The sequence below is a fragment of the Scardinius erythrophthalmus genome, assembly GCF_964197995.2.
Source record: "Scardinius erythrophthalmus genome assembly, chromosome: 1".
Lineage (NCBI taxonomy): Eukaryota > Metazoa > Chordata > Actinopteri > Cypriniformes > Leuciscidae > Scardinius > Scardinius erythrophthalmus.
Genome location: NC_138221.1, coordinates 64,719,258 through 64,745,778, shown reverse-complemented (window position 1 = coordinate 64,745,778; position 26,521 = coordinate 64,719,258). Strand labels below are relative to the sequence as shown.

Below are 26,521 nucleotides of genomic sequence, written 5' to 3'. Positions count from 1 at the left end.
ATGTTGCGCCTCCATCTTGAAAATACATGTGCCAAAGAGGGACATACCTGGAAATTCAAGCTTCGCCTTTCCCGTTTTTACACTCAGTGGCACCGTGACGATTACTCGCGACTGCCGGCAGATTTGAAATAATACGGCCACCGTAGGACATAAAACGCCCTCGGAATGGGAGGGGCTAGAAATTAATATCAGAGAATAATAAGGGGAGACCTTCCACTCTCAGTAAACTTCCGACTTCTAAACTGGCTGCAGTTCAACTCTGGCTCCACATGAGGGCGCTTACAGGACGAGTGCAGAATGAATGGAGGTCTATGGGGCTATACCCCTCAAAATCCACTTTTCTCAGGATATAATTTTTTGTCTAGTAATTTGAATGTTGTATTCGAAAGGAGATGCAAAGAAATTACACATTGCTGGGTGTTAGATATTTTAGAGTCACTTATTTGCTTTAAAAAGTCTTTTAAAATGTCAATGACGTCATACACATCGTACGACCAGAGATACTGCTTTACGGCAATCCTTCAGTCACTTTGGTGCTTTCACGCTCTGCACTTTCTTTTCTCTCGAGGCATCGACAACACAGCTGACACAGGTAAATACACGTGCTAGAAGAGTTTTTGTTTTGTTTGTTTCTGGTCCCGCTTTGGATGCCACGATGCCATCAAGCGGTATCTCTGGTCGTTATCAGTCCTTCACTGACCAATCAGCGTTCATTAGCAGAATGCTAGCGTGTTATGGGCAACAACAACTCAACCTGTAAGAAGTTGAAAGGACATAAGTACTCATTCATTCAACTTTCTATAGACTCCCATTCATTTTTGCACTCATGGGTGATCGCCCCCAGTGGAACTCTGGAGGAACTACATCCAAAATTCGGTACAAAAGGACTTAATAGTGAGTGGCCAGGCTCTCCGTAGACGGGCTCTGGTAATATTCAGTTGGTAGCATAAACAATATCACCACTAGATGGAAGAAAATCCTACACAGTGACAGTGTAGCTTTAAAGGGGGGGTACAATGGTGTTTCATGTATTCAGAGTTGTTTACAGTGTTAAAGAGATGGATTCTCATGCTTAACATGGCCAAAGTTTTTTAAAAATATTTTGGACGAATAACGGAGAATTTCTGTGCCAAAAATCTTACTTCCGGGTTGGTACAAGTTTCGGCTGTTTTTTTTCGACCGTTGATCTAATGACGTAGACCAGAGTGAAACTCCTTATATGAGCATTTCTCCCGGAAAAGCGCGACCGCGCACACGTCGACCAGAGGAGAGCGAGACTGCGCACATCAACGCGCTTCAACAGGAAATCATCAGCAGCGCTGCATAGTGTCTCCAAAGTGTGTTTTTGGATGTGAGGGAAAGCTTACCAAAGAACCCAGCGTTAGGAACAGTGGATGCTGTTTGTTCCCTGCATTTCGACGATGAATGTTTTATAAACAAAGCCCAGATCGACGGATTCTCTCTATGGCTCTGGCTTCGCCCACACGACCCGCCTCCAGACGCTCGTTTTTTTCCGGAAAGACTCGGTACAGCCTATCTTTTCTGTTATAAATATAATAAAACTAAAGACTTTTTGGAGATATGAAGGATGCAATACTACTCTATAGGTACTCAAGATTAACAGGAGATTGAGTGAAAATGAGCATTTCACCCCCTCTTTAAAATAAGCTAATATTGTTATGTTGGATTGGTCATGATTAAATAAAACCAGAGCATCCATAATTGGTTCATTCATACAGTTTTATTTAGGCTACTGGATAGTTTGCAACCCAAAATGTTAGTCATGCCATTATACATACACGATCACAGATATTCAAAAGGCATTGGTCTAGTCTATTGCATATTCAGCACCAGTAATAATCAGATTGTGCATTTCTTCAAGCATGTCAAATTGTATAATCTGCAGTCGATAACAGTAATAAATAAATGTAAAAAACTAAAGCCTTTTACTTAAAACAATGAACTCCGATTCCAGATTTATGCATTTAATGCTGAAACAATCATCAGGACGGAGAATAGGTAACAGATTCAATTTCGTACATTCTCTCAACAAATATAAACAATTTTCATCATGTGGTTATCACAAATTGATTGTTTTATCTGCAAGTAAATGTTAGAAAATGATTTACAGACAAGATTTTTGGTCTGCATTTAAGACTAAATCAGCTCATTGCACTATTTTTTACATTTCCAGGAACCCTGATAAAGTCAAAGTAATTATATTTCTGCTGCACATTAACCTCTGATCATGAGCACTGTAGACTTCTAACACAACGCTGAACAACAAGCATATAATTCTGCAAAAGTTTGGCTGTCGTTTGAAAGCGAGAGACTTTTGTAGCTGCAATACAGTAGCACCATTTTCCTAAACACTGAAATTAAGCAATGAGATCAGAAATGCAAAACACCACAATATATGTTTGTCTCCCTCGTGACAATATTCAAATATTTTTCTTTGTCAGGACCAGCTCATCAATGAACATTGGTTTTCCCCGCCTGCTAATGAAGACATCAGTCGTATCTTTCTTTTTCTCTATCTGTCTGTCCTAGACATCTACGCAATACATTGATCCAAAAAGTCAAAGCCTGCTAATACTGTCATCTCCAACTCAAGGCATTCAACAGCTTCACACAGTTACAACATGAACATGGTTGATCCTGATTAAGTATTAAGTAGCACATGGTTTGCGTTTTGAAATACAACAGTTATTAAACACATAAGCCGGTAATAATTAGGTATTGTTAGACCAACTGTTAAACCACACTGACCAGAAAACTACTTGCATCATAAAACGTCCTACTTTGTGCTGGTGTAACGTTTAGGTAACTCAGTCAAAGCATCGGTTCAAGAGCCTTCAGTCGTCGAAACTAAAGACCCTCATTCAGTACGTCTCCATCAAGACATCGGTAACATTCAAACGTTGACCTAAACCCACAGGCGAGATCAAATTGAAAAACAGAACGAATACCAATCAAAAAAAATAAATAAAATCTCTGAACTAGAGTAACGAATGAAAACATTTAAATAAAAAGTAGAACTAAAACAAAACTGACCGTAGGCCTGTCTAAAGTGCATAGTTTCACAGTGGTGTTTAAATGAACGTCAAAACAAAGTGCTGGAACTCGAGCGAGACGTTGCCAAACATTGAACTACGATTTGAGCTAAACAAACTATACACACAAATTCATGTGAGAATTTCAAGCATATTGTTTACATATACATGAGCTAACTCGTAACTATTTTGCGTAGCACATCAAACCATTGAGGTAAACTCTTAAACCGGACGTTTTATAAAAGCAGCAAATTGTATTGCTCAAGAAATCATTACAGTAACGTCACTGAAATCACATGCAGCATTTTCTTAAAGAAAAGAGAGAGAAAAAAGAAAAGAATATTGCTTGTGAAATTTCTAGACACTCGAAATATATGGCTACATATTGTCCTACTGAATTCCTTAAATCATTTTTTTTAAAGGTTTTAAAGTTTATCAGGTGAATCTCACGAAATCTGGGCCATATCATTCAATTCACAATAAAATCTATTAATTTAGAGTCTTCTCATGAAACTTCTCATTCTCGTTTTGTGAGGTTCACCCTAACATGCATGTAATTTGCATTAAGTTAGTTCGTTATTATCAGTGTTAGTGGTTAGTAATAATAATTTAGTCTAGCCTCTAAACATCGGACGTTTAAGTCTTTAAGTCTCACACAGACGTGGTTCTACGAATTCAAGAGGTGCTGGCAAACCCAAAGCACAGATTCAACTCGGTATGGCTGTATTGCAGAGGTCCACAAGTCTCAAATCACGGGAATAAGACTTTGAGATGAAAGTACACAAAAAGCCTGCGTTCTGCCACTGCAGGTTGTGGACGGTTTGGTGTACTGTAGTATATTGTGTATAGGCACAGGTGTTATAGTGCAATCGACACACACATACACACAAAGACTAGTAAATCTGTCTGGAAGTGCAGGATCACTACACTGAAGATGTATAATACCGCCAGCTCTGCCCGGGCCTGTTCTCACTCAGGTCCTCTTTGGTTTTCTGAATGCAGGTGAAGATCTCTTTAAAGAGGGCCTTGTATTCAGGCTGTTGGAGCTCGTCCCTGGTCTCGGTCGAGGTACTAGCCTGACTCTTGCGGCGCTGTGGCGCGTGGGCCGTGGGCGTCTGCACGGCCTTGTGGCTCAGGCTGTCGGCCCCCTGCTGGCAGCGGCGGAGCAGCTCCTCGTACTTCACCTGAAGCGCGCTGTACTGCGCATCCACCTCGTTGAGCAGGGAGATCCCGCGCTGCTTCACCGCCTGGGCCCGGCGGATGCATGTGCGCTCGTGTCCGCGCCGGATATCCTCGGCTCGAGCACCTCGGACGAAGCTCTCGCTGCTGCAGCGACGCCTCCCCTGAGGAAGCTCCGACCCGTCTTCATCCTCTGGCTCCACCCTCGACCTATCGTCCCCGCCGAAGAACACGTTATCGGGGAGGAGAGTGTCCGTCAGCCTCGCGCTGGTCGACTCTGAGCGCCAGAGCTGCCGCAGCTCCTCCACCTCGGCCTCCAGCTCGGCCTGCCGACGGCGCGCTCCCTCCAGCACACTCAGGCGCTCCTCCAGCACGCTGTTCTCCTGCACCGTCAGCTCCGCCTCGCGCTCCGCCTCCACCCGTCGGGCCCGCTCTGCCGCCAGCTGCAGCTTGAGGTTGTGGAGGGTGTGCTGAAGGGTGGAGGTCTCCTCCGCCTCCGCGCGTCTGTCGTCCAGCGCAGGCCAGGACTTCTCCTCATGCAGGCTCTCAGAGCTCAAGCACCTAGAAGACAACAGGATCTTGAGTCCCCTGCTTTTCAACATCAACCATTTCTTCATGAGTCGTTTTTTTGTAGGTCTCCTACAATTAGTTTACATGCATCCAATGTAAAAAAAAACGAATTAATTTTGTCATAATATACATTGTTGGCATTTCTCATACAATTCATTATACATCTACTCTGCTCTGATTGGTCAGATGGATCAGTCTGTTGTGATTGGTCTACTCTGCTCTGATTGGTCAGATGGATCAGTCTGTTGTGATTGGTCTACTCTGCTCTGATTGGTCAGATGGCCCAGTCTGTTGTGATTGGTCTACTCTGCTCTGATTGGTCAGATGGCCCAGTCTGTTGTGATTGGTCTACTCTGCTCTGATTGGTCAGATGGCCCAGTCTGTTGTGAAATGGTCTACTCTGCTCTGATTGGTCAGATGGTCCAGTCTGTTGTGATTGGTCTACTCTGCTCTGATTGGTCAGATGGCCCAGTCTGTTGTGATTAGTCTACTCTGCTCTGATTGGTCAGATGGATCAGTCTGTTGTGATTGGTCTACTCTGCTCTGATTGGTCAGATGGATCAGTCTGTTGTGATTGGTCTACTCTGCTCTGATTGGTCAGATGGCCCAGTCTGTTGTGATTGGTCTACTCTGCTCTGATTGGTCAGATGGATCAGTCTGTTGTGATTGGTCTACTCTGCTCTGATCGGTCAGATGGCCCAGTCTGTTGTGATTGGTCTACTCTGCTCTGATTGGTCAGATGGATCAGTCTGTTGTGATTGGTCTACTCTGCTCTGATTGGTCAGATGGCCCAGTCTGTTGTGATTGGTCTACTCTGCTCTGATTGGTCAGATGGATCAGTCTGTTGTGATTGGTCTACTCTGCTCTGATCGGTCAGATGGCCCAGTCTGTTGTGATTGGTCTACTTTGCTCTGATTGGTCAGATGGATCAGTCTGTTGTGATTGGTCTACTCTGCTCTGATTGGTCAGATGACCCAGTCTGTTGTGATTGGTCTTCTCTGCTCTGATTGGTCTACTCTGTTGTACAACCGAACACTGGTGTTGGTCTTGCCGAATCAATTCCAGCGCTCATCATTTGAAAGAGTTGCACAGTGGATTTGCACCGCGGAAAACGCTGTCGTCAACACAAACCAAACTCTTCCGGTCTCAGCTACAACTACAGTGTTTGAGGGTCTTTGTTTGCAGGCAGCTAGTGAAGACCATAGGCTGGCATTATGCAAATTTCTTACAAGCTTATGTAGGTTTGTGCAGAAAGTGAGAAACTACCAAAGACTAGTTTGAGCAGTTCAGAATCGAGAAAATAACTCCATTACTCCTGCACTTTAATCTTTTAAACTTTGCAGAACTTTTACGTTCAAATACGGCTATAACACTATTACACTACATTAAAGATAATATCAGACAAAAACATAATAGTGGGCCCTATTATTTTGTTTTCTGTTTTATTTTATTTCTGTTTTGCATCCAAAAAGGAACCTGTTGCTAATTGCATCACTGGGCCTGTTGCACACTATTTTCCTCTAGGTCCATATTAGCCTCCCCTGCTGAATTGGATTAGATCAGGGATTACTGGATTATGGTAGAAGGGCCGGGTCAGATTATGATGTCTGGCTTTCGAGGCCCTTAAGATGCCCATTCAGCACGTACTAACGCTACAGGTGGGCCGTGTAGCAGATATATCAGAGAGGTCATCCACGAGCTGGACATCACAGAGAAACGTCTGCTTCAATTAGTCCTACAAGGGTCCAGCGGCTCTAGTAGAATTACAATGTTAAAATCTCCATTAAAGTGGTTTGAAGAACACAAATTACTTGTTGACTACTAAAACAAGACGTTTGGACTGGGCTTGTCCTTTAATTAGCCTTAAGTTTATGTTAAAGCTGGGCAAAACCCCACTTGACACCTTGTACCATGACTGAACACACTTTTAAATAATTTGAGGAGTATTTCTCACCATAAATCAACTAAAGCTAAAATATACAACAACAACAAAAATGTATCTACTGTACATGCAATATCTTTAATAACAATACACCCAAAGAGGACTTCCCACTGACATGTTGCGACATGAATGCATGGCTGTTTTCGTGATGTTGATGAGAATGATAAGGGTTTGTTGGCGTCATTTGGCCCCAGACTCACTTGTCTTGCTGCAGATCATAGATTTCTTTCAGACATGAAATGCTTTGGGCACCAAGGCTGCGGCGCACACCTGCGAGATCTCTCTTGGACTGGGACATCTTCAGTTCGTCCACCTGCTTCTGAAGGCCCTCCATGTGAGTCTGCAACCCATCTATGGTCTCAGTTAGGCTGCGGATAAAGAAAAATAGTCACGTTAAGAGTGGCCGCATCTCAGGGAGACCTGGACTCGGACTCGTCCTCACCTCTCGATCCTGTTTTGGGAAGTACGGTTCTCCAGCACCAGCCTCTGGTTGCTTTTCTCCAGGTCTCGAGCCGCCAAGTCCAGCTGCTCGTAAACTTTGGCGTGCTGGTCGTTCATCTGCCTCAGGAGATCCACCTGCTTGGTCAGGTACTGCAAGAGGCAATACAGACACAAGCCTTCAAATATTTGCTCATCAGACAGATTAATATGCACTCAATACTCACAATAGACACTGTCTAGAGCTGGGTGATATTTTGAATAGTCACAATTATACAGCTGATAATATACAATTTAGCAACTTTTTATTTGGCTATAAAGTTTCCCATAGACTAGTCTCATGCTCTTGTCTCATGAGAGCAGAAACACTAACATTTTAATAGCACCCCCTGGTTTCTGTAAATAAAATAATGATTAAAATAATAATAAATTATTGCATTACATGATTCCAGATGTTTGGTTCTTCAAAAGATACAAGAGAGGGTGAATTAAAATGAGAAATATCTGGATTTTTAGCTTATTTTAATGCTTGTTTTGTGTTCTTTTAATTGATTTTAAGTTAAGTTATCTTGATGCCCCCTTAGAAGTTTGCTTTTAACTTGCTTAAGTTATCTTTTGCCCCTGACTCTATTGCAATATTTTCTCCAATCAAGATCAAAAGCTTCAGTTTTTAGACATTTCCCAGCCTAACATACAGAGAATTGCTGACCAAATATGTTTGCTGCTGCTTACTGGCACAGGAATGCACTACATTTTTACATTTGGGCTCCCATCTTGGACATTATCATCACCCCTGAAAGTATACAATCAATAGGATTCATAATTTTAGAGTAAGCCAATGCTAAAGATGCTCTAAAGCATCGGTTGCTGAACCACGGGCACAAAACTGCAACAAAACTCACAAGTTACAGTGACATTTCACAACCAAATGCACTTTCGTAAATGTTTCACAACATGAGACGGAAGACTAACTTCATGTTGCAATTAACAACTTCCCACAGCATTGTTTCTGAGAAGTCAATATTTGGCTAGAGAGAGATGACAGTTATAAAGCCAGTTATAAAGCCAGGATCAAGTGAACATTAACCAATCAGCAGCTACTTTCCATTAAAGCCAAACTTTCTGTTAGACACTAATGCTGATGAGGTATATCATACTGCATACTGTTTAACTAGTACATCAAAGTATCCAGTGCATTATGCAACAATAAACATTTAAAACATTCATATGCTATATTTTTGTCACACGACTTCATCACTTGGCATGTGAAAGTTATCATGTCCAGTTAACATCTCTGAAATAAATGCAATTAAGTACGTTTAGCACTTCTGAATTTGGTGGTCCGATCAAATAATCAAAATGGTCGATTGATGAGTGATGATGTTTGTAATTATCTTGGGTTTATTTGTAACAATGGAAACCATAGAAGGTTCAGTCAAGCGTATATACTACACATTTTGCGCAAACATGATGGTCATGGTATTCTGAGCATACTATACATGCTCTATACACTACAAATAATTACAAAAGAAAGAATATTACGCCATTCCACACACTAGGAAACCAATTGCATAAGACCGTATTGCCATGCCAGGCCATTAGCCAAATGACACCACAAATCTCACGATTGGGGACATGCCAGACCCAGATACGGTGTCAGAAATAGCAGTAGTCCTGCTGCACGATGTCCTCAGCGTGAGGAGGAGGAAAGAGGATCAAACAGGAAATCTCCCGCCGTTTACGCATTTCCATAAAGTGAAAGACTAGCTGTAGTTCATACAAGTACAGAGACAGTGTTACCAAACAAATGTATGCCTTTTTATTGAATGAAAGACGGTGTCCAATACGCCTGTTTCAAGATTTTAGGTAAAAATGTTATGTGAATAATTGTGATCTTAGCTCAAGTAACTGGCCACCAAGTTCTCCACCATTTTAGGGGCCATTTACACAACATCGTTTTTATTAAAGTCCCCATGTAGTCAATCATTTCATCCCTTAAAACTCATCTTTGATCACCAAAATTATTCCTAGAAAATAATTCTTCATGCCTTAAAATAGCTTGAATGTAACACCCTTGACTCATTTAGTATGCGCGGTTCTATGAATATGCAAATGAGCCCCGCCTCCACTTACTCACACCAGCTCAGAGATATGCTCGCTGACGATCACACGTTTATCTGATGGTTTACAAGGTAGCTTGTGACGTCAGAAACACCAGCGATTTCAAATTGTGTTTATGAGTTTACTGTGAGTCTTTGATTCACTGCAGTTTTAAGGAGAAAATACTCAGCAATGGTGTCGACTTATGAATTTACACATGATTTGTCCTAAAGCAAATTAAAAACAACACATACACATACAAACAACTTTAAAAGCTTGATTTTCACCATAGGGGGACTTCAAAAATGGAAAAAGTTTTGTGCGTTTTGGCCGTTCATTTGCACGACAATGGCGTTTTGGGAGCCTGAAAATGCAAACTTGTGCAAACGGGATTCAAATTGCAAGTTTTTGAAAACGATACTGTTATCATCTTTGTATAAACTACAAAAACGCTAATGTGTAAAAACAGTGACGTTATGCACACGCGTATTACATGTTCAGTCTATAGATGTGTAGTGTTTCTTTACAAAGTGACATCGCTAACTTTGTCTGCACGTGAAAAACGTAAAGGGAAAACGTATCCATTTTAGTACATCATTGTCTTGTAAACAGTCTAAATCACCTCCACTAGTTCATTTCAACAATCCAACTAGGTGACAAATATTCCATGTAGTCTCTCAACTAATATGAGAACATAAAAACTGTATGCAAAATTATTCATAAGGTCACAATGCAGGCACAACCCAGAGGACATTTCAAATCTACAGAGCACTATCCATACACGATCTGTGCCATATGGGAGCGGAAGTGGTGTGTTGTGTGAGAAGCGTCACCTCGATCTCCTGCAGCTGCTCGTGATTGGTGGAGTACATCTGCTGAAGGCCCTGCTCCAGCTCATGGTTCCTGTCCAGCAAAGTCTTGCCCAGCTCAGCAGCCAAATGGAGATCTGTCCCAAACACAGAAAGAGACAGTAAACATTGAGGATAGATGTAGTGGGTGTTATCCTGCCAAACCCAGCGGTAGGAATGAACAACCAGACGCCCAAACAGAGCTGTCCAGATCAACAACAAGTCCTTCCACAAAAGCATCACTTTTTAGGGATGATTCACAATAGCAGTCCTCAAATTAGTAGTTTGACAAGTAGTGCATGATGCAATGCTTGTGATTCCCAGGAAACACACATACGCTACTAAAATGTGCCCCTTAAATATGAAAGTTGCTCAGGACAAAAGCATTCAAAAAGTAACAGTAAAATATTTAATCCAATTATTAAGAGTGAAATAAGAAAATGTACATCTAAATGATAATAAAAGTATAATGCACATGAAATTGCAGCCAGATTTTAAGGAATTTCACATTTTTTATGCATTTATTAGGAAACAAACGTGCAGACGAAACACCATCACTCTTAAAAATAAAGGTTCTTTACTGATGATTCCACAAAGAACCTTTCACATTCCATGGAACCTTTTCAATGCACAAAAGGTTCTTTATGCTGGAAAACGTTTTTTTTTTAGACTATAAAATGTTATTTTACACTAAGAAAAAAAAATGTTTTTTTTGAAGGAAACCAAAATGGTGTATAGTACACACATACACATTTTCCTGCTTATGTTACACTTGAAACTGTATTTTTGGACATTTAAAGCCATTAAACACAATGGTTTCCTCCTCACGGCTTTTAGCTTCACCAAATAATATTCAATACACTCTGACATGATGAATACACTAAAAACCAAACATCATGAAGTGTAAAACGTCTCAGATGTATCCTCGTCTTCTGATGACGTCAGGAGTGCGCATTTAAAGGGTTTATATGGGCGTGACCTTCAGATAGACAGCTTAAACACTGCCCTATCATCACTAACACGAACACATTTAGCATTCATTTCACTCAAGATTTACAAGATAAAATATAACCTGACCTTCGAGAAAGTCAAATCACATCCAAGTTGAAGCCCTTTAATATCAATGTATTTCTAATGTGTTACAATCAGGCTGTATTTAAATGAATGGCAATATTTGTAATTACATGACTTTTCATGAAAAGCACAGGTATCTACCATCTTTCTAACATGATATATAAGCATTATTGGTGAGTGAGTCTTACCATGCTCCAGATCCTTCCTGCTGTACCACATATCATCCTCATTGCGATCAAAGTCCTCCTCTACTATCACGTCCGTGAGCATCTCGACTGCAAACAAAGCTTCACCGACTGGAAGCACACGTTCAGTTTCTTCTCCTGCTTATTTTAAGGCATCAGAGCCCTTTGTCTGATGGATAGACGCCGGGCTTTCAAGGCTTCAATCCCTAGCGGTGTGAACCGGTGTTTACAGCAACGTGGCAGAGTCAGACTTCAACTGGAGTGAAGGGAAGACGCGAGGATAACAACAAGAACGGATCTACACGATGGCCAATCAGAGGACGGAGGCGGGGTCTGATGTGCGTGTAGGCCACGCCTACTGTGGAATACCAGGAAGTGTTGTGTGTACCACTGTTTTTAAAATGAGCTCAGTTGTGAATGGATATATTCAAAACTTAAGTATTTCAACTAAATCGTTTTATTTTTTCTGCCAACATTCCCTTGGTAGGGTTTGGAGAAAGTAACTAATAAGCTACGACTGCATGAGTTTTATAATAGTGTTCAGTTTCATTGCATTTGTGGACCAACAATTCCAGCACGTCAAACATCCGTGTTATGAGAATCATGAGACACTTTGCTCTTAATCCCGCTGCTTTGGCTTACTCTATGACAACGCTTGGTTCTGCCATGATGAACAGCATGTTTAGTTTCTACTACGTAAAGCTGTTCTTGAACAGGTACAAAATATCAGAGACAGCCTTCCACCAGTCACAGGTGAGTCTTCACAAGTTTTAACATGCATGTTCATTTGAACTGCTATAGAGTTCATGCTTTCGGGTATATTGAGCTTGCTGTAAACTATATTTGTAATACAGTCAATGTGTTATCAATTGAAGCATTAAAAACACCTGCAAGCACTATTCTCCTTAAATAGCGAGTGTCGTTGGAGGCGCAGCCAAAACTTTTTAGCCAATCAGAAGCCTGATAGCACACGCACGTCACGGAGACGTCTATTTGATGTCTACATTTACACCTGAAAAAAAAAAAAAACATTTACACCTGCAAAACTGATTTGATATAAGATGGAATAAGTATATTTAACAAGAAATGTAATAATAAGCAAAATTATTCAACAAATTCTTCAGAATAAAAAATATATTTACTGGGCCTCTCTGATTGAATTTATATACTGGAAGGAAGCCTGGCTGTTACCTCAGAAGTACTGCATTTCCAATAAGGCTAAAAAGTTAATTTTAAGATCTTACATCAAATATACTGTGAATGATACTGTGGCAAAATTTATGGATGTTGACAGCTCATTTTGAGGGAATAAGGATGAAACACTGATCCGTTTATTTTTCCAGTGTTAAAAAACTCAAAACTTTTGGAATATTTTATATCTTCATATGGAAGCACCTTTATTATTCCAAATCCTTTCAGTTAAAATATGTAATCTGTTAAGGTACAGCCAATCCTTCAATAAATTACATTGTTATTTTTTTATTATTTGTTTGGAATTTTTTTTGGTCATCTTATAGGCATGCGTATCCATCAGCAATACTTTCTGTCGTTATTATGAAACATGTACTGTATTAGATAAGTAAAGAGTATTTTCAAAGCTTACAAACTTAAACTAGTTAAACCAGATTTGCTGGTTTAGGTGGCCTAGCTAATGTTTAGCTGGTCTTTCAGCCTCGCCACTTCTAAACCTCTTGAAAACCATCACCAGCCTAACCAGCCACTGTAAACACCTGAACGCCCTGATGTACTTCAAGACAAATCAAGGAAGGAAAATGTTCTTTAGGCTAACTAACTGGCTAAAATCAGAGTGTGTTGAGTTAGTTTCTGTGGTTTGAAACTGACCGTCAGCACAAACGTTCAGTTTTTAAAGGGATAGTTCAGCCAGAAATTCTGTCCCTCATTCTCATTCGCTCCTTTTTTTCCTTCAGTGGAACTTAAAGGAATAGTTCACCCAAAAATGAAAATTAGCCCATGATTTACTCTCCCTCAAGCCATGTACATGACATTCTTCTTTCAGACGAATACAATCAGAGTTATAGCCTATTAAAAATTGTCCTGGCTCTTCCAAGCTTTGTAATGGGAATGAATGGCTATTTGTCTTAGGAAGTACATTAAAGCGCATCTATTCATGATAAAAGTGCTCGACACGGCTCTCCGGGGGTTAATAAAGGCCTTCTGAAGTGAAGTGATACGTTTGTGTAAGAAAAATATCCATATGTAAAACTTTATCGACTAAAATAACTAGCTTTCGGCAGACCACTTGAACTTGACACAAAAATTATCGAACCAAAAATTATTCAGGTACCAGATATATTTTTTGATATTTTTAGATATTTTTCTACTAGTGGATACAGGACTCTATAGTTAATGTATGTAAGTGAGGAGAGCAAAATAAAGTAAAAAACTATGACAAATTATACCCAAAAATTCTTCATTCAGTGACTACCAGTAACATTTATTAAAATTTAGGAACAAAAATGATTCAGACACTTTGACCTGAGCATGTTTTGCTGAAGTGTTTTTTCTTTAATTGCTAATGCTCTTTTCACACACAGACTGAACACAATGAAGCATTGCTTGGTAATTGGTTGATCTAAACTGGTATTATCTAATTGTGTAGTTAAATTTAACAGCTGACAGATATTCAACATAATTCATCTGTGAGACAGTCTAACAGAAGGACGGACGAAACCAGTGATTTGATAACTCTGAGTTCTAGTCATATTTTATTACGATTTTCTAAACTATAGCGAATAAACTGTGATAATGTGAGAAATGATGAAGTTGTCTAAATACATTTTGGTTTGACTGTACAGTAAAGCTACAAAACTTTTTCATTTTTGAAGCACTATCTGTAGCAGTACAGTTTTGTCTCTGCACAGGCTGTGTATATGATCTAGACTGCGCTCAACGACCCTTTATCGGCCAATTTATCGGTTATCGACTTTCAAATATAAAGAATTATCGGTTATCGGTATCAGCCAAAATATTGATATCGGTGCATCCCTAACAGTTTTGTCTCTGCACAGGTTGTGTATATGATCTGGAATGCACTGAACGACCCGGTGTTTGGATATCTTCAGGACAACTCCGGCCTGCAGTGCTGCTCGCGCCGCAGACTCTCCATCTTATACGGGGCGCCGCTGTACGCCCTGTCGTTCCTGCTGGCCTGGTTCCCCTGGAGGATGTATGAGGAGCACGACTGGCTGAGCGGCGTACACCTCACCGTGACCCTGTGTGCGTTCGACGGCCTGCTCACGTTCGTGCTGTTGGCCCAGTGCGCTCTCTTCGCAGAGATCTCAGGACACCATCAGAACCGGCTGAGGCTGATCAAATACAGCCAGGTGGCGTCTCTGCTGGGCTCGTCTAGTGTGCTGTTCAGTGGCCTCGTGTCGGAGAACATGGAGAACTTCGCTGTCTTCCAGGGCTTTAGCGTGTTTGTGGCCGCGTTAGCCTGCGCTTGCATGCTCTACACGGGTTTCCACAGCGAGAGTCGGTTCGACTATAAAACCCCTGTGGAAAAGGACAGTTCTCCTTCGCTCTCGGTGTCTTCTGTGCTGTCCATGACCTGGCAGATCCTCACCAATAGAGACTTCCAGCTCTTCGTCATCATGAACTTTTTCCAGGTGTTCTTGCTGGCTTTTTACAATAACTTCACCCTGATTTTTGCAGAGCATCTCATTCCTCAGGACGTCCTGCCGCCGATTGCCAAGAGCGTCATGTATGGAGCGGGATTCATCTGTCCTCAGGTGCGTCTTCAACTGCTACTGCTACTAATGTATGACCCTGGATCACAAAACCAGTCACAAGTCACAAGTTGGCAATAGCCGACAATACATTGTATGGGTCAAAATGATCGATTTTTCTTTTATGCCAAAAATCATTAGGATATTAAGTTAAGATCATCTTCCATGAAGATATTTGGTGAATTTCCTACCATAAATATATAAAACATTTATTTTTGTGAGCAATGCAGCATAATCGCCAATATAAATGACTTTAAATGAAAAACTTTAAAGGCGATTTTCTCATTGTTTCGATTTTTGTTGCACCTTCAGATTCCAGATATTCAAGTAGTTGTATCTCGGCCAAATATAAATCTCAATTTCCAAAAATGCACCCATGTGACTGGTTTTGTGATCCAGGGTCACATATTGTCCTTCATACTTGGATTTGAATAACCCCCCCTCTTTCAAGAATAGAAACGTCTTTATAGCTCTCAACTTTTTGAGCAATGTTGCCGTCAACCAGATGAGACACGGCGCACGATCGATCTAAAGTATCCAGACAGAAATGTGTTCCTCATTATCAGTTTGCCTCATTTTCATTGCCCAGCAACATTGCTCAAAAAGTTGCCCCATGTCTCATCACCTTAAGGATGTGTTCACACTTGTACTGTAGTTTGGTTTGCTTGGTTCGTTTGGTCCGAACCTTCATTTAGTCCTGACCGCTTAGCATTCAGATTGGCATTTTTATCACCGGACCAAAAGAGACCAAACCTATAGCCATAGGGATTCGTTCACAACCTGATTGGTCGGGTTTTTTTATGACATATTCCCTATTTTGAGACGGCATTTAACAAAACAGTGCTGTGTTTTGGGCTAAATGACCTCATTGTATGTGCGTATATACATATGATGATATTTTGTCCAACTGGGAACTCATGAAGAGCTTATAAAATGTGTAAAGGAGTCAAAACAACATCAGAAATCCCTCCGTCACACACACACACACACACACACACACACACATGCGCAAACGAAGATCTGCTGTGAGGAGACACGGTTCTGATCCTGTGCCAAACTGTGATGGGCAACATCGTGACTATGATGAGAAAAAATAGGTGTGCTTGAGATTCTGTCCTTATAGGGATAGTTCACCCAAAAATGAAAATTCTGTCATCATTTACTCTCCCTCAAGTTGTTCCAAACCTGTATGATTTCCTTTCTTCTGCTAAACACAAAAGAAGATATTTTAAAGAAGGTTGGTAATTAAACAGTTGCTGGTCCCCATTGACTTCCATAGTATTTTTTTTTTCCTACTATGGAAGTCAATGGGGTCCATCAGTCGTTTTGTTACCGACTTTCTTCAAAATATCTTCTTTTGTGTTCAGCAGAAGAAAGAAAGTCATACAGGTTTGGAACAACTTGAGGGAGAGTAAATGATGACAGAATTTTCATTTTTGGGTGAACTATCCCTTTAACTTAATGTAACGAACCAAAAACAGGAAGATGAGACCCTAAAAAGGACCGAATGCTTAAAGGAGAACTCCGGTCAATTTTAACATTGAGCTCATTTTTTTGTACATTTTTGGAGTGCTGTCAGTACAGAGAACAACGACAAAAATCGGTGTTGCCTACACCGAGTTATTCTATTTTTAATATTTGCACCCTGTTGACTTCAATGGGGCAAGTACTAAACCTGCTTTTAGCCTCTTAACATCCTTGATGTGTCATTACAAGTGCACAGAAAATGTGAGTGATTCCTTCAGAGTGAACACGAGTGAATCTGACTGCAGTAGATGTGAAAGATATGTATAAAAATGATGTTATTTAAGCCAGCGCAAATACTAGGCTTGTTGCGATAGTCGTGTTACCGGTGATACACGGTGTTTAACCCACCTACCGGTCATAGCACTTGACCACCGGCACCGTCCCCATCGTGTTGAAGTTTTAGCCTATAGTAATAAAGCACTTAATTCAGTTAGTGACTATGTGCCTTCTTAATTTAGCGTAAGCGGAACGAGCGCCGCAGTAAAGCAGCAGGTGTCCGATTTCATTTATCATTTGAGGAGAGTGAGGCGAGCTAACTGGCAAAGGATGGCGGAAGATCTGGTTTCAAAGAGAAATGCAAACGTGAGTTTAATTTTTATATTAGCTTTTTTTTTTTGCACTTAAGTGTCCAGTGATTATTCGGGTAGGCTACCTTATTTAACGAAGTTTTTGATGTTCGTTCGTTTCATATTCGATGGTTGTGCGGTGTTTTTTTTTTTTTTTTTTTGCTGAAAAAGGCAGGCACTTTATTTAACGAATAGTGATTTTTTTAATATAATTTCTTGTTTGATACTTGCACGATGTGTGCAGTGGTTCGTTTTGTTAATAAATGCACTTTAAAGGTGTTTCATAAGTGCTTTTGTTTAGTTTTTACATGGTGTGTTAAGTTATTATTCATTTTGCAATAAAGATGTGTGTAATACAAGCGAGTGTCTTATTGTTTTGTGTATTTTTATTAAGAATAAAATAAATTAACCCATGATTAATTCAAACAAATGCTACTGAATTGCCGCTAATTAAAGTGAAAGTAAATTGAGACGTGTGCATTTTCGGCCACCCGAAATCCCCGACACGCAACCCCGGTGACACCGGGATTACCGTTTTTTTTACACGTCGATTAACCGGTGGAAAAAATCCGTCACCGCAACATCCCTAGCAAATACCTGTATTTACATCCTGTTTTCGGGTGAAGTCCAAAGTAGTCGATTGCCGAGTTCACGCGCGTGATCATAGGTACTAAACCTATGCGAGTGAACTCGGCAATCGACTACTTTGGACTTCAACCGAAAACAGGATGTAAACAGGTATTTGCGCTGGCTTAAATAACATCATTTTTATTAATATCTTTCACATCTTCTGCAGTCAGATTCACTCGTGTTCACTCTGAAGGAATCACTCACATTTTCTGTGCACTTGTAATGACACATCAAGGATGTTAAGAGCCTAAAAGCAGGTTTAGTACTTGCCCCATTGAAGTCAACAGGGTGCAAATTTTAAAAATAGAATAACTCGGTGTAGGCAACACCGATTTTTGTCGTTGTTCTCTGCATTGACAGCACTCCAAATGTACAAAAAATGAGCTCAATGTTAAAATTGACCGGAGTTCTCCTTTAAGCACACCTGTTTTTTCTTATCACAGTCGAGATGTTTCCCATCACAGTTCAGGCATCAGAACCGCGTCTCCTCGCAGCGTATATATACTTCTGCCCTTTAGAAACTACATGATGTTTCCCTGAACACAAAATGAGTACAATGTACCCTTAAGTTTAATGCATATCCTGCAAGGGGTGTGCAAACTTCTGAGCAGAACTGTCTGGGACACAGCACTGAAGCCTCTCTGCATGTTGTGCTCTACAGGTGTTGGTGTTGTGCAGCCAGAATCTTCTCCATAAGCTGGGCTACTACAGACTGATCCTGGTCAGCTTCTACGTGGAGGCCGGAGCGGCCGTCGTCATGTTACTGCTGGGTCCGGACAGCTACTATTTCCTCGCATTGTTCCTCACTTCCAGCATGTGAGTAATTACACGGCTGTTCTGGGATAAAGGAATAAACATGCAAAGAAACCATGAGATATGTGCTTCCTACAAGAGAGCGTTCACTGGGGAAGTTTGTGCGTTTAGAGATTTACGCTACCGTAACCGTTCAATAGTTTGGTGCTGCTCTGTAAAAAATTAATGATCATTAAAGGAGACATATCATGCTTTTAAATTGTTCCTTTTTACATATACATCATACATTTGTGGTCTATATAAAGCGGAACTGCAATGCTTGGGTCTGAATTCCTCATTATTATAGCTCCACGGGCCCCTTTTCTACCCCTTTTCTGATGTGCGTCTGAGAGCAACTCGTTTTGGTGCGGTCTCTTTATATACAATTGAGACACTTCATACCCCGCCCCCTCCCCAGGATGCAGAGGTTCAACTCCACCCCGTTCAGCCATTTTTGTAGTCTGATATCAGAGATAGGATTATCTAGCGGCACAGAAACTTTTTATTCACACGTTATTAACAAAATGTCAACAAAAGAAAACTTGTCCAGCCAGCCTTACATGTTCGAGCCAGAGTCGGAGCCGGATCGAGATGAAAATGAAGACGACGAACCTGCAGAACAACGTCTTCATATTGGATGTATTGCAATGGTGTGTTACTGTATTTACACATGAAACTTTGGTCTTCCGACATTTTACCACCGTGTCGATTTATTTTGATTAGTATGTGCGAGGGAGAGAGAGCAAGACAGCATCTAGTTTGGAGACGGTGATGTCTTGTTTACACTTTCGCCGGGCTCCGAGAGAGAGTGCGAGCGTGCGCGAGACCGAGTCTCTCTCTCTCTGCTCGTTCTTTCAGTTAAACATGCGCCACATGCGCGGCAGTTCATCTACAATAGACGGTGTAATGAAGCGTGTGGGTTACTACATCCAACAACCGAACATTTTAACTTACCCTCTCGTAACTTCTGCATCCTTTAGCTTGGACTACAAAATTGCAGCGAGAAATAATAATGGCGGATTGCTCGAAGTATTGGGCTGGAAGTCAATGTCCTTATTTGGCAGTTCCGCTGCAAATACTGTGACGTTATAGTTCACAAAACGTCATAGATAACAGAAAAATCGAAACAGGTTGAAAAATATGACCAAAACAGAATATAAAGATATCAACGAAGCACCTGAAGAGAATAATTTCATATTTTCTGTACTTCTAAACACTCCAAATATACAACAAAATGCATTTAAGGGCTAAAAAAGTGCATTTAGCATGATATGTCCCCTTTAAGTTATGACAACATATGTTTTTTTTACATTGCTTTAGCTTGTCAAGATAAGTTAAGCAATTTTCAACAAGTTATACAAGATTCAACACATTTTTAAAGTCAGTTTAATGTAATTTAAGTTGAAATTACATAAATATCCAAGCTGGTTGTACTGTACTTAAAATATATATATACTGTATATGTAAAAACAATGTTTTTGAAAGAACCCTCTTCTGCTCACAAAGACTGCATTTATTTGATCAAAAATACAGTAAAAACAGTAATATTGTGAAACATTATTACAATTTATTCAAAATACTGTTTTCTATGTGAATATATAGTAGACTGTAATGTATTCCTGTGATCAAAGCTGAATTTTCAGCATCATTACTCCAGTCTTCAGATGATCCTTCAGAAATCATTCTTATATGATGATTTGATGCTCAAGAAACATTCAGTATTATTATCATCAATGTTGAAAATTGAAAGTATTTTCAGGATTATTTGATGAAGGTAAAAGTTCAAAACAACAGCATTTATTTGAAATAGACATCTTTATAATCTAAACGCTTTTAATGTCACTTTTGATCATTTATTATGTACCCTTGCCATATTAAAGTATTAATTCCTTTTTAAGTTAAAGTCTTGCTGAGCCCAAACTTTTGAGCGGTGGGTATTACAGTATTTGCCAGTGAATAATGGTTTTACACATGTACTGTAGGCCAGATTATGTGTTTTCTGCTCATTAGTGTGTAAAGCGTACATACCAACTGGACTTTTACTGCATGTGTTGAGTTTCTGAATCAGGCTGGCCAACATTATTCAGCATACAGCCTAACGCATCTCAGTAACGGGCATTTACTTTGAGCTTGTTTAAAAAGGGTGACCTTTTTCCCATCAGAAAATACATATTTTCCATCAAACCACTGTATTGCCGCTGTAAGCAATTAGATTTAAAATGTTCATGTAAAAAAAAAAAAAAATCTTTTTTTGCACTGTTTTTTTGCCAAATAAACAGAGGAATGAAATTAAATCATTTACATTTTTATGCCCTAATATCAGTGTTAATTATTGTAATTTACTTAATTTTTCCTTGAAAAAGACTTATTTGATTTAATTACAGTTTCTTCTGATGTAATTACAATAAATACTGTATAGACTATACAACAATTCTATATTTAACAATAATAACATCAAAATTTAACGTCTAACATTTAAAATGTATGTTTTTAATGTGACCTTCTCTCTTTGAAACTCTTTGGTCAGTTAAAGAATAATGTATGCAATTTTCTATTATTTATTTGAAAGAATTAAAGAGCAGTTTCATGTCTATCTTTATATTGTTCAACTGGTCCAGGTTAATGTGAGATTTAGAAAGTAATTAGTAACACAATACTTTATAGAGAGAGTAATTAGTACAGATATCTAATTGCACTGTTGAATGCATAATTAATAGCTAGTAATTAATGACTTTTGTTAAAGTAACACACCCAACACTGTCCAAGTTACCAATGCAGTATTAGACAGTCATTTTCACCATTGTTACTAAAATTTAATGTGTGAAAAATGTAATGCAGACGTCATTGAAGTGATGATATAATGAGATTCACCTAATGCTGTTTTTTTCTGCTTAAAGGGGAATAAAATCATGAATCAAATTCCCCTGAATTGTTTACCTTATTTTTTTTTATTTTTTTTCAGAGTTCAATGTGAAATGGTGATAATACTGTCGCCTTTTACAACCCTTTTCCACCTTTGTTGCCATTGGGTTTTGGCTTGCTTATTTGCGGACATTAAATTTAACATTTAATTTAATATTCAACAATCTGTATTGTAAAAAGTGCTGTATAAATAAATGTGACTTGACTTGACTAGAGGAAACAAGGTGAATAGTAAGCCTGTGTGTGAATGTGTGATGTTGAATCAGGGTCCTGGTTCAGGCGTCCTTCAGTCTCTTCAATCTGCCTCTGGCCGACATCATCGACTCGGACCTGCAGAAACACAAGCGCAGGTATCCACGCGCTCTCACACACTATAACTAACTGGCTTTCAGTCAAACTCTTGCTTCTCAACTTGTCATGCTCATTTTTTATTTAAATATGGCACTATTAGCTATCAAAGATGAGTCTAATTCATAACTCCTGTCTTTTCAAGGTGTTGTAGGAGCCATACATTGGGTTTGATTGGTCTTTCATGATATTTCTTCTTTCCTTCTATACTGTTGTGTATGTCTCCTCATGTCTTAGCCTGCTGCGGCTTTTGGATTGTTTTTTGAGTATACGGCGCTACAGGCGTTGAAAATTAGCATGTGTGCTAAAACACCCAAGCAAATGCATATGGTTCGTCCAATGTGATTGTAAATAACTGATGTGTTTTCTTCCTCTAAATGTTTCCAGCTCTCCTCTCTCGTCTATGGTCTTCGGGACCAACGCTCTGTTCACAAAGCCGGCTCAGTCTCTGGCCCCGATGATGGCCGTGTCTATCCTGAACCAGTACGGCTATGCGGACATGCATGAGGTTTCCAAGGCCGTGGATCCAATGTAAGGTTTACCTGTCAGATATTACAATACAGTCTGTCAAAGCAAAACAGATTGTCCTGGAGTATTTATTTCAGAACATAAAGCAACATAACCAGGAATGTGTAACAACAACAAGTACATGTTTTACAGTCACTGTTATGCGTTATACATACTTTCAAATTGTAAAGGCGCAACTCCTTTAAGGCTTGTCAGTAAACGGTCACTGTTATGATTTGTGCTGACAGGCCCTGTCTACATCTGGTATTAAGAAGCGTTTTAGTCGATCGGATCACAAGTGGACGACTCTGAATACAGGAGTAAACGGGGTCTAAAATATTTTGAGCTTGTCCACTTTCGAACACTTCCAGAGGGAGTGAAAACGCATTCGACAGGATTGCTTTTGTAGTGTAAACGCTCATGTGATCGAATGTGTTCAAACAGCCTCAAAACACCGTCTTCTCTCCGTCTACTGGACTAATGAGTAAGATTATGAGAAGAGCTCTGGCCAGACAGGGTTTAAACTGTCGGCTGGAGACCAAGTTTGATTTGAGGAGTAAAAACACACCAAGCACAATGTTCTCTCGCCATTCCTGGGCCTGTATTTATCAAGCCTCTGAGGATTACTGGATTCTTGACTCAAAGCTGCGCTTAAAAGTCAGTTCATCAAGCATCTTATTTGTAATTGTGAAGTGTAGGACTAAATCTTAATTGTTAGTCTTAATTGTAATGATCCACGACACTCTGCTGTGCCGCAAACGGGATATTCTCAGATAAATCCACATTGAAGAGGGAAATTCCGTTTACATTCAACACAACATTATATTGTTTGGACAAATCATAAAATCTAGGCTATATATATATATATGGGTCAGTTAACAGCACAACCGGGTTAAAATTTGTCATTAAGACATGGTGGAAAACTTGTTTATCTTTCATTTCCAATGTGTATATCCTAATGTGTTCTCTTGAAAATAATATATATATATATATATATATATATATATATATATATATATATATATATATATATATATATATATATATATATATATATGTGTATTTATTTAAAAAAAAAAATTATTATTATTTTTTTTTTTATGATAAATAATTTTCAAGAGAACACATTATGATATGGGATTTTTAGCTGAATGTTTAATTGATAGTCGATAGTTTAAATCCCACATTATAGAAATGAAAGATAAACACGTTTTCCACCATGTCTTAATTACAAATTTGAAAAAAACTGACCATATATAGCCTAGATTTTGTGATACAATCTTCCAAAAAAGAAACGAACTGGCGAGAGAAAGAAGAGCTACTTTTGCTGAACTAGTCGAACAGCGGAAAGATGTTATAAAAGGCAAGTTCAGCCCAACATTAACCAGCGCTGATAAAGATGATGCCTGCACTGTCCAAACGATACCGCTCATCGTCAAAAACTCGTCTCTGTCTCCTCAATGGCGTCTCCTAACCTCTCCCGCTGTCTTAAATAACTGTGGGAGTTAGAGTGATTCTTAGCTTTGAGAAATTTGATAACTTGCTTTTATTCTTAAGTTTGAAAGTAGGAGTAAATTTCATGAGCTCTCAGCACTTAAGACTAAAATGGCACTTTGAGAAGCTGGATAAATACGGGCCCTGATTTAACACACACTGGGCTCCGCCCCGGCAGCTTTGTCCGTTGTGTGTTTGTTCAGTGTTTCCATGTTTGTTTTGGGATTTGTCTTCTTTATTTATGTTGCCATTACCCTTTCGTTTAGTCCTCGTTTCACTCGTTGCGCTCTTCTGCTCTACTTTATATTGTGCTTCATGTCTCTGTGTTCCTGTCTCAGATCTTTCTCTAGTATCGTGTTGCAGTTTTCTTAGTCTAACTTCTCTTATTTAGCCTTCTTTAGTTGTCTTGTTTTACTTGAGCTACTCTAGTTCTTTCTCCTTGATTTATAGGTGTGGTTACTTTAGCCTTCTCTTTTATTTATTATTTTGCCCTGGGTTTATTTTTATTTAATTCCCTAGCTTTCTCCTGTCGTGGACTTATTTTACTTTACTTTCCTTAGACACATAGGTTTAGTTTTTCATTCACATAACTCTAGTCTTTGTCCTGCCCTGTTCTTATGTAATGTTTGAGTGGTTTTGTTCTTTCTTGTGTCTCCCCTGTTGTGTTGTGTGTCTGTGTGTGTTTGAGTCCAGTTGTTGGACTGTCATTGGACTGTTCAACTGTTACACATTGTTCCTTTTATTGTTAATAAATCAGCATTCCCTGCGCTTGGGTCCTGTTTCCGGCGAATCCCAACACTCACAGCGTTCGGCTGGTCTTGTGTCAGTCAGAGCAGAAACTAAAGCTGTTTGTTTTTCCGTCGTCTCCGCTTGTGTTCGTATGTAAATTGCGTGAGCTTATTTCATCCATCGAAAGATCTGAAAAAGCCCATTCATTTACCCGCCCATAAAGAATTAAAACACCAGGTGTGAACGGGAATGTGTCTCCCTCGTCTACTTGTGATCCGATCCACCAAAACACATCTCAAAACCAGCTGTAAACAGGGCCTAAAAGTGGCCCAATCCTGCGGGAAAACCACAAACTTGGCAACCCTGAATGTAACACACTAAGTTAGTCTGTGAGATTAGAATAAATGTGTCCCAAAGCATAGTATGTTGAAAGGAGTATGCCAGAAGGATGGTCTACTATTTCTGGTTAAAAGGTGAGAAATGCGAGACATAAACATGCAATTCTGAGGAAAAAATTGTCAGAATTGTGAGAAATAAACTCGCAATTCTGAGGAAACTGGACTTTATAACTTGCAATTGCAGCTTTATATCACACAATTCTGACTTTTTCTGATTTCTGACTTTTTATCGCAATTATGAGAAAAAAGGCAGAACTGTGGGATAAAAAGTTGCAATTCTTTGAATTAATTACTACTTTTTGATTTATTTTTTTTATTCTGTGGCGGAAACAAGCCTCTATATAAGCATGTGATTCAGACTCGAGTGCCCTGCCGCCAATGGTCTGTCCTCCTCTAGTGGTGGAAAGCTGCACTGCATTCATTTCTCATTGCTCTCTGTCCTCCTCCTCCCAGTGCTCTCCAGTCCCTGCACAGCATGATGTTTTACCTGGTGTGTGTGGTGCCGCTGTGTGTCACGGGCCTGCAGGTGCTGGCCTGGAGACCCTTCTCCATACGGGACAGCCACACACTCGACGTCAAATACATCGATGGCTGAACTCGGCTCCTGCTGGAGTGATTTATGTTCTCATTGATTTGTGGATGAATCAGGAGTCTGGGGTCTCTTATTACAGTCTGTTTCTTTAGAGGTGTTGTTTCTCAGGCTGTGTGTTTATTGTTTGAGGGATGTGCTCAGATTACGTCGCACAAATGCAAAAAAATCAGATCAATTATCTGAAATGTAGCAAACTGTAATGTAATGTGACGTAAAGTGGATCTCACTATGCAATATTGACCGACTGCCTATACATTTTCCTGCTTATTTCACGCTACTCGCCAAATAATGTACAGTACAGGCCAAAAGTTTGGACACATTGCTATTTTTAATGTTTTTGAAAGTTTCTTCTGTTCATCAAGCCTGCATTTATTTGATCAAAAATACAGGAAAAATGTAATATTGTGATATATTATTACAATTTAAAATAATTGGTTTTCAATTTATACTTTAAATGATCATTTATTTCTGTGATGCAAAGCTGAATTTTCAGGATCATTACTCCAGTCTACCACATGATCCTTTAGAAATCATTCTAATATGATGATTCATTGTCAAAGTTTTTTATAACCTGTGATACTTTTTAAGGATACTTTGATGAATAAAAAGTAAAAAAATAAAAATAAAAAAAGAAGAAGAAGCAAATGTTTTAAAAATAGAAATCTTTTGTAACAACAATATACTCTACTGGTCAGTAATTTGGGGTCAGTCATCTTTTTCTTTCTTTTTTTGAAATAAATCAATACTTTTATTCTGCAAGGATGTGTTAAAAAGTGATAGTAAAGAAGATTTATATTATTAGAATATATATATATATATATATACATTTTTTTTTTTTTTTATATAAATGCAGTTCTTTTTAACCTTTTATTCATCAAATA

At 39.4% G+C, this 26,521-nt stretch overlaps 2 protein-coding genes across 2 annotated transcripts; one reads left to right on the top strand and one right to left on the bottom strand.

Annotated features, from left to right (window-relative positions):
• Nucleotides 1-1,723: 1,723 nt before the first annotated feature.
• Nucleotides 1,724-11,806, bottom strand: cdr2a (cerebellar degeneration-related protein 2a). The gene is made up of 5 exons (XM_081369998.1): nucleotides 11,393-11,806; nucleotides 10,116-10,228; nucleotides 7,187-7,335; nucleotides 6,945-7,112; nucleotides 1,724-4,793 (listed from the first exon to the last, which is right to left on the bottom strand). The coding sequence occupies exons 1-5, from the start codon at nucleotides 11,472-11,474 to the stop codon at nucleotides 3,977-3,979; spliced, it is 1,329 nt and encodes a 442-aa protein (XP_081226124.1). The 5' UTR covers nucleotides 11,475-11,806; the 3' UTR covers nucleotides 1,724-3,976.
• mfsd13al (major facilitator superfamily domain containing 13a-like) lies at nucleotides 11,705-26,240 on the top strand. Its single transcript, XM_081369988.1, has 6 exons — nucleotides 11,705-12,142; nucleotides 14,419-15,138; nucleotides 18,520-18,674; nucleotides 21,839-21,922; nucleotides 22,308-22,451; nucleotides 25,502-26,240. The coding sequence occupies exons 1-6, from the start codon at nucleotides 11,984-11,986 to the stop codon at nucleotides 25,641-25,643; spliced, it is 1,404 nt and encodes a 467-aa protein (XP_081226114.1). The 5' UTR covers nucleotides 11,705-11,983; the 3' UTR covers nucleotides 25,644-26,240.
• The last annotated feature ends 281 nt before the right edge of the window (nucleotides 26,241-26,521 follow it).

What these genes read in the sequence shown, in the direction of transcription:
- cdr2a (XM_081369998.1), bottom strand. Translation starts at nt 11,474, where the DNA reads ATGCTCACGGACGTGATAGTAGAGGAGGACTTTGATCGCAATGAGGAT. An exon ending in AGCAGCTGCAGGAGATCGAG is followed by an intron (nt 7,336 to 10,115) that starts GTGACGCTTCTC and finishes TGCCTCTTGCAG; the next exon opens with TACCTGACCAAGCAGGTGGA. An exon ending in TATGATCTGCAGCAAGACAA is followed by an intron (nt 4,794 to 6,944) that starts GTGAGTCTGGGG and finishes GTTGTCTTCTAG; the next exon opens with GTGCTTGAGCTCTGAGAGCC.
- mfsd13al (XM_081369988.1), top strand. Translation starts at nt 11,984, where the DNA reads ATGAGAATCATGAGACACTTTGCTCTTAATCCCGCTGCTTTGGCTTAC. An exon ending in CAGCCTTCCACCAGTCACAG is followed by an intron (nt 12,143 to 14,418) that starts GTGAGTCTTCAC and finishes GTCTCTGCACAG; the next exon opens with GTTGTGTATATGATCTGGAA. An exon ending in TCCAAGGCCGTGGATCCAAT is followed by an intron (nt 22,452 to 25,501) that starts GTAAGGTTTACC and finishes TCCTCCTCCCAG; the next exon opens with TGCTCTCCAGTCCCTGCACA.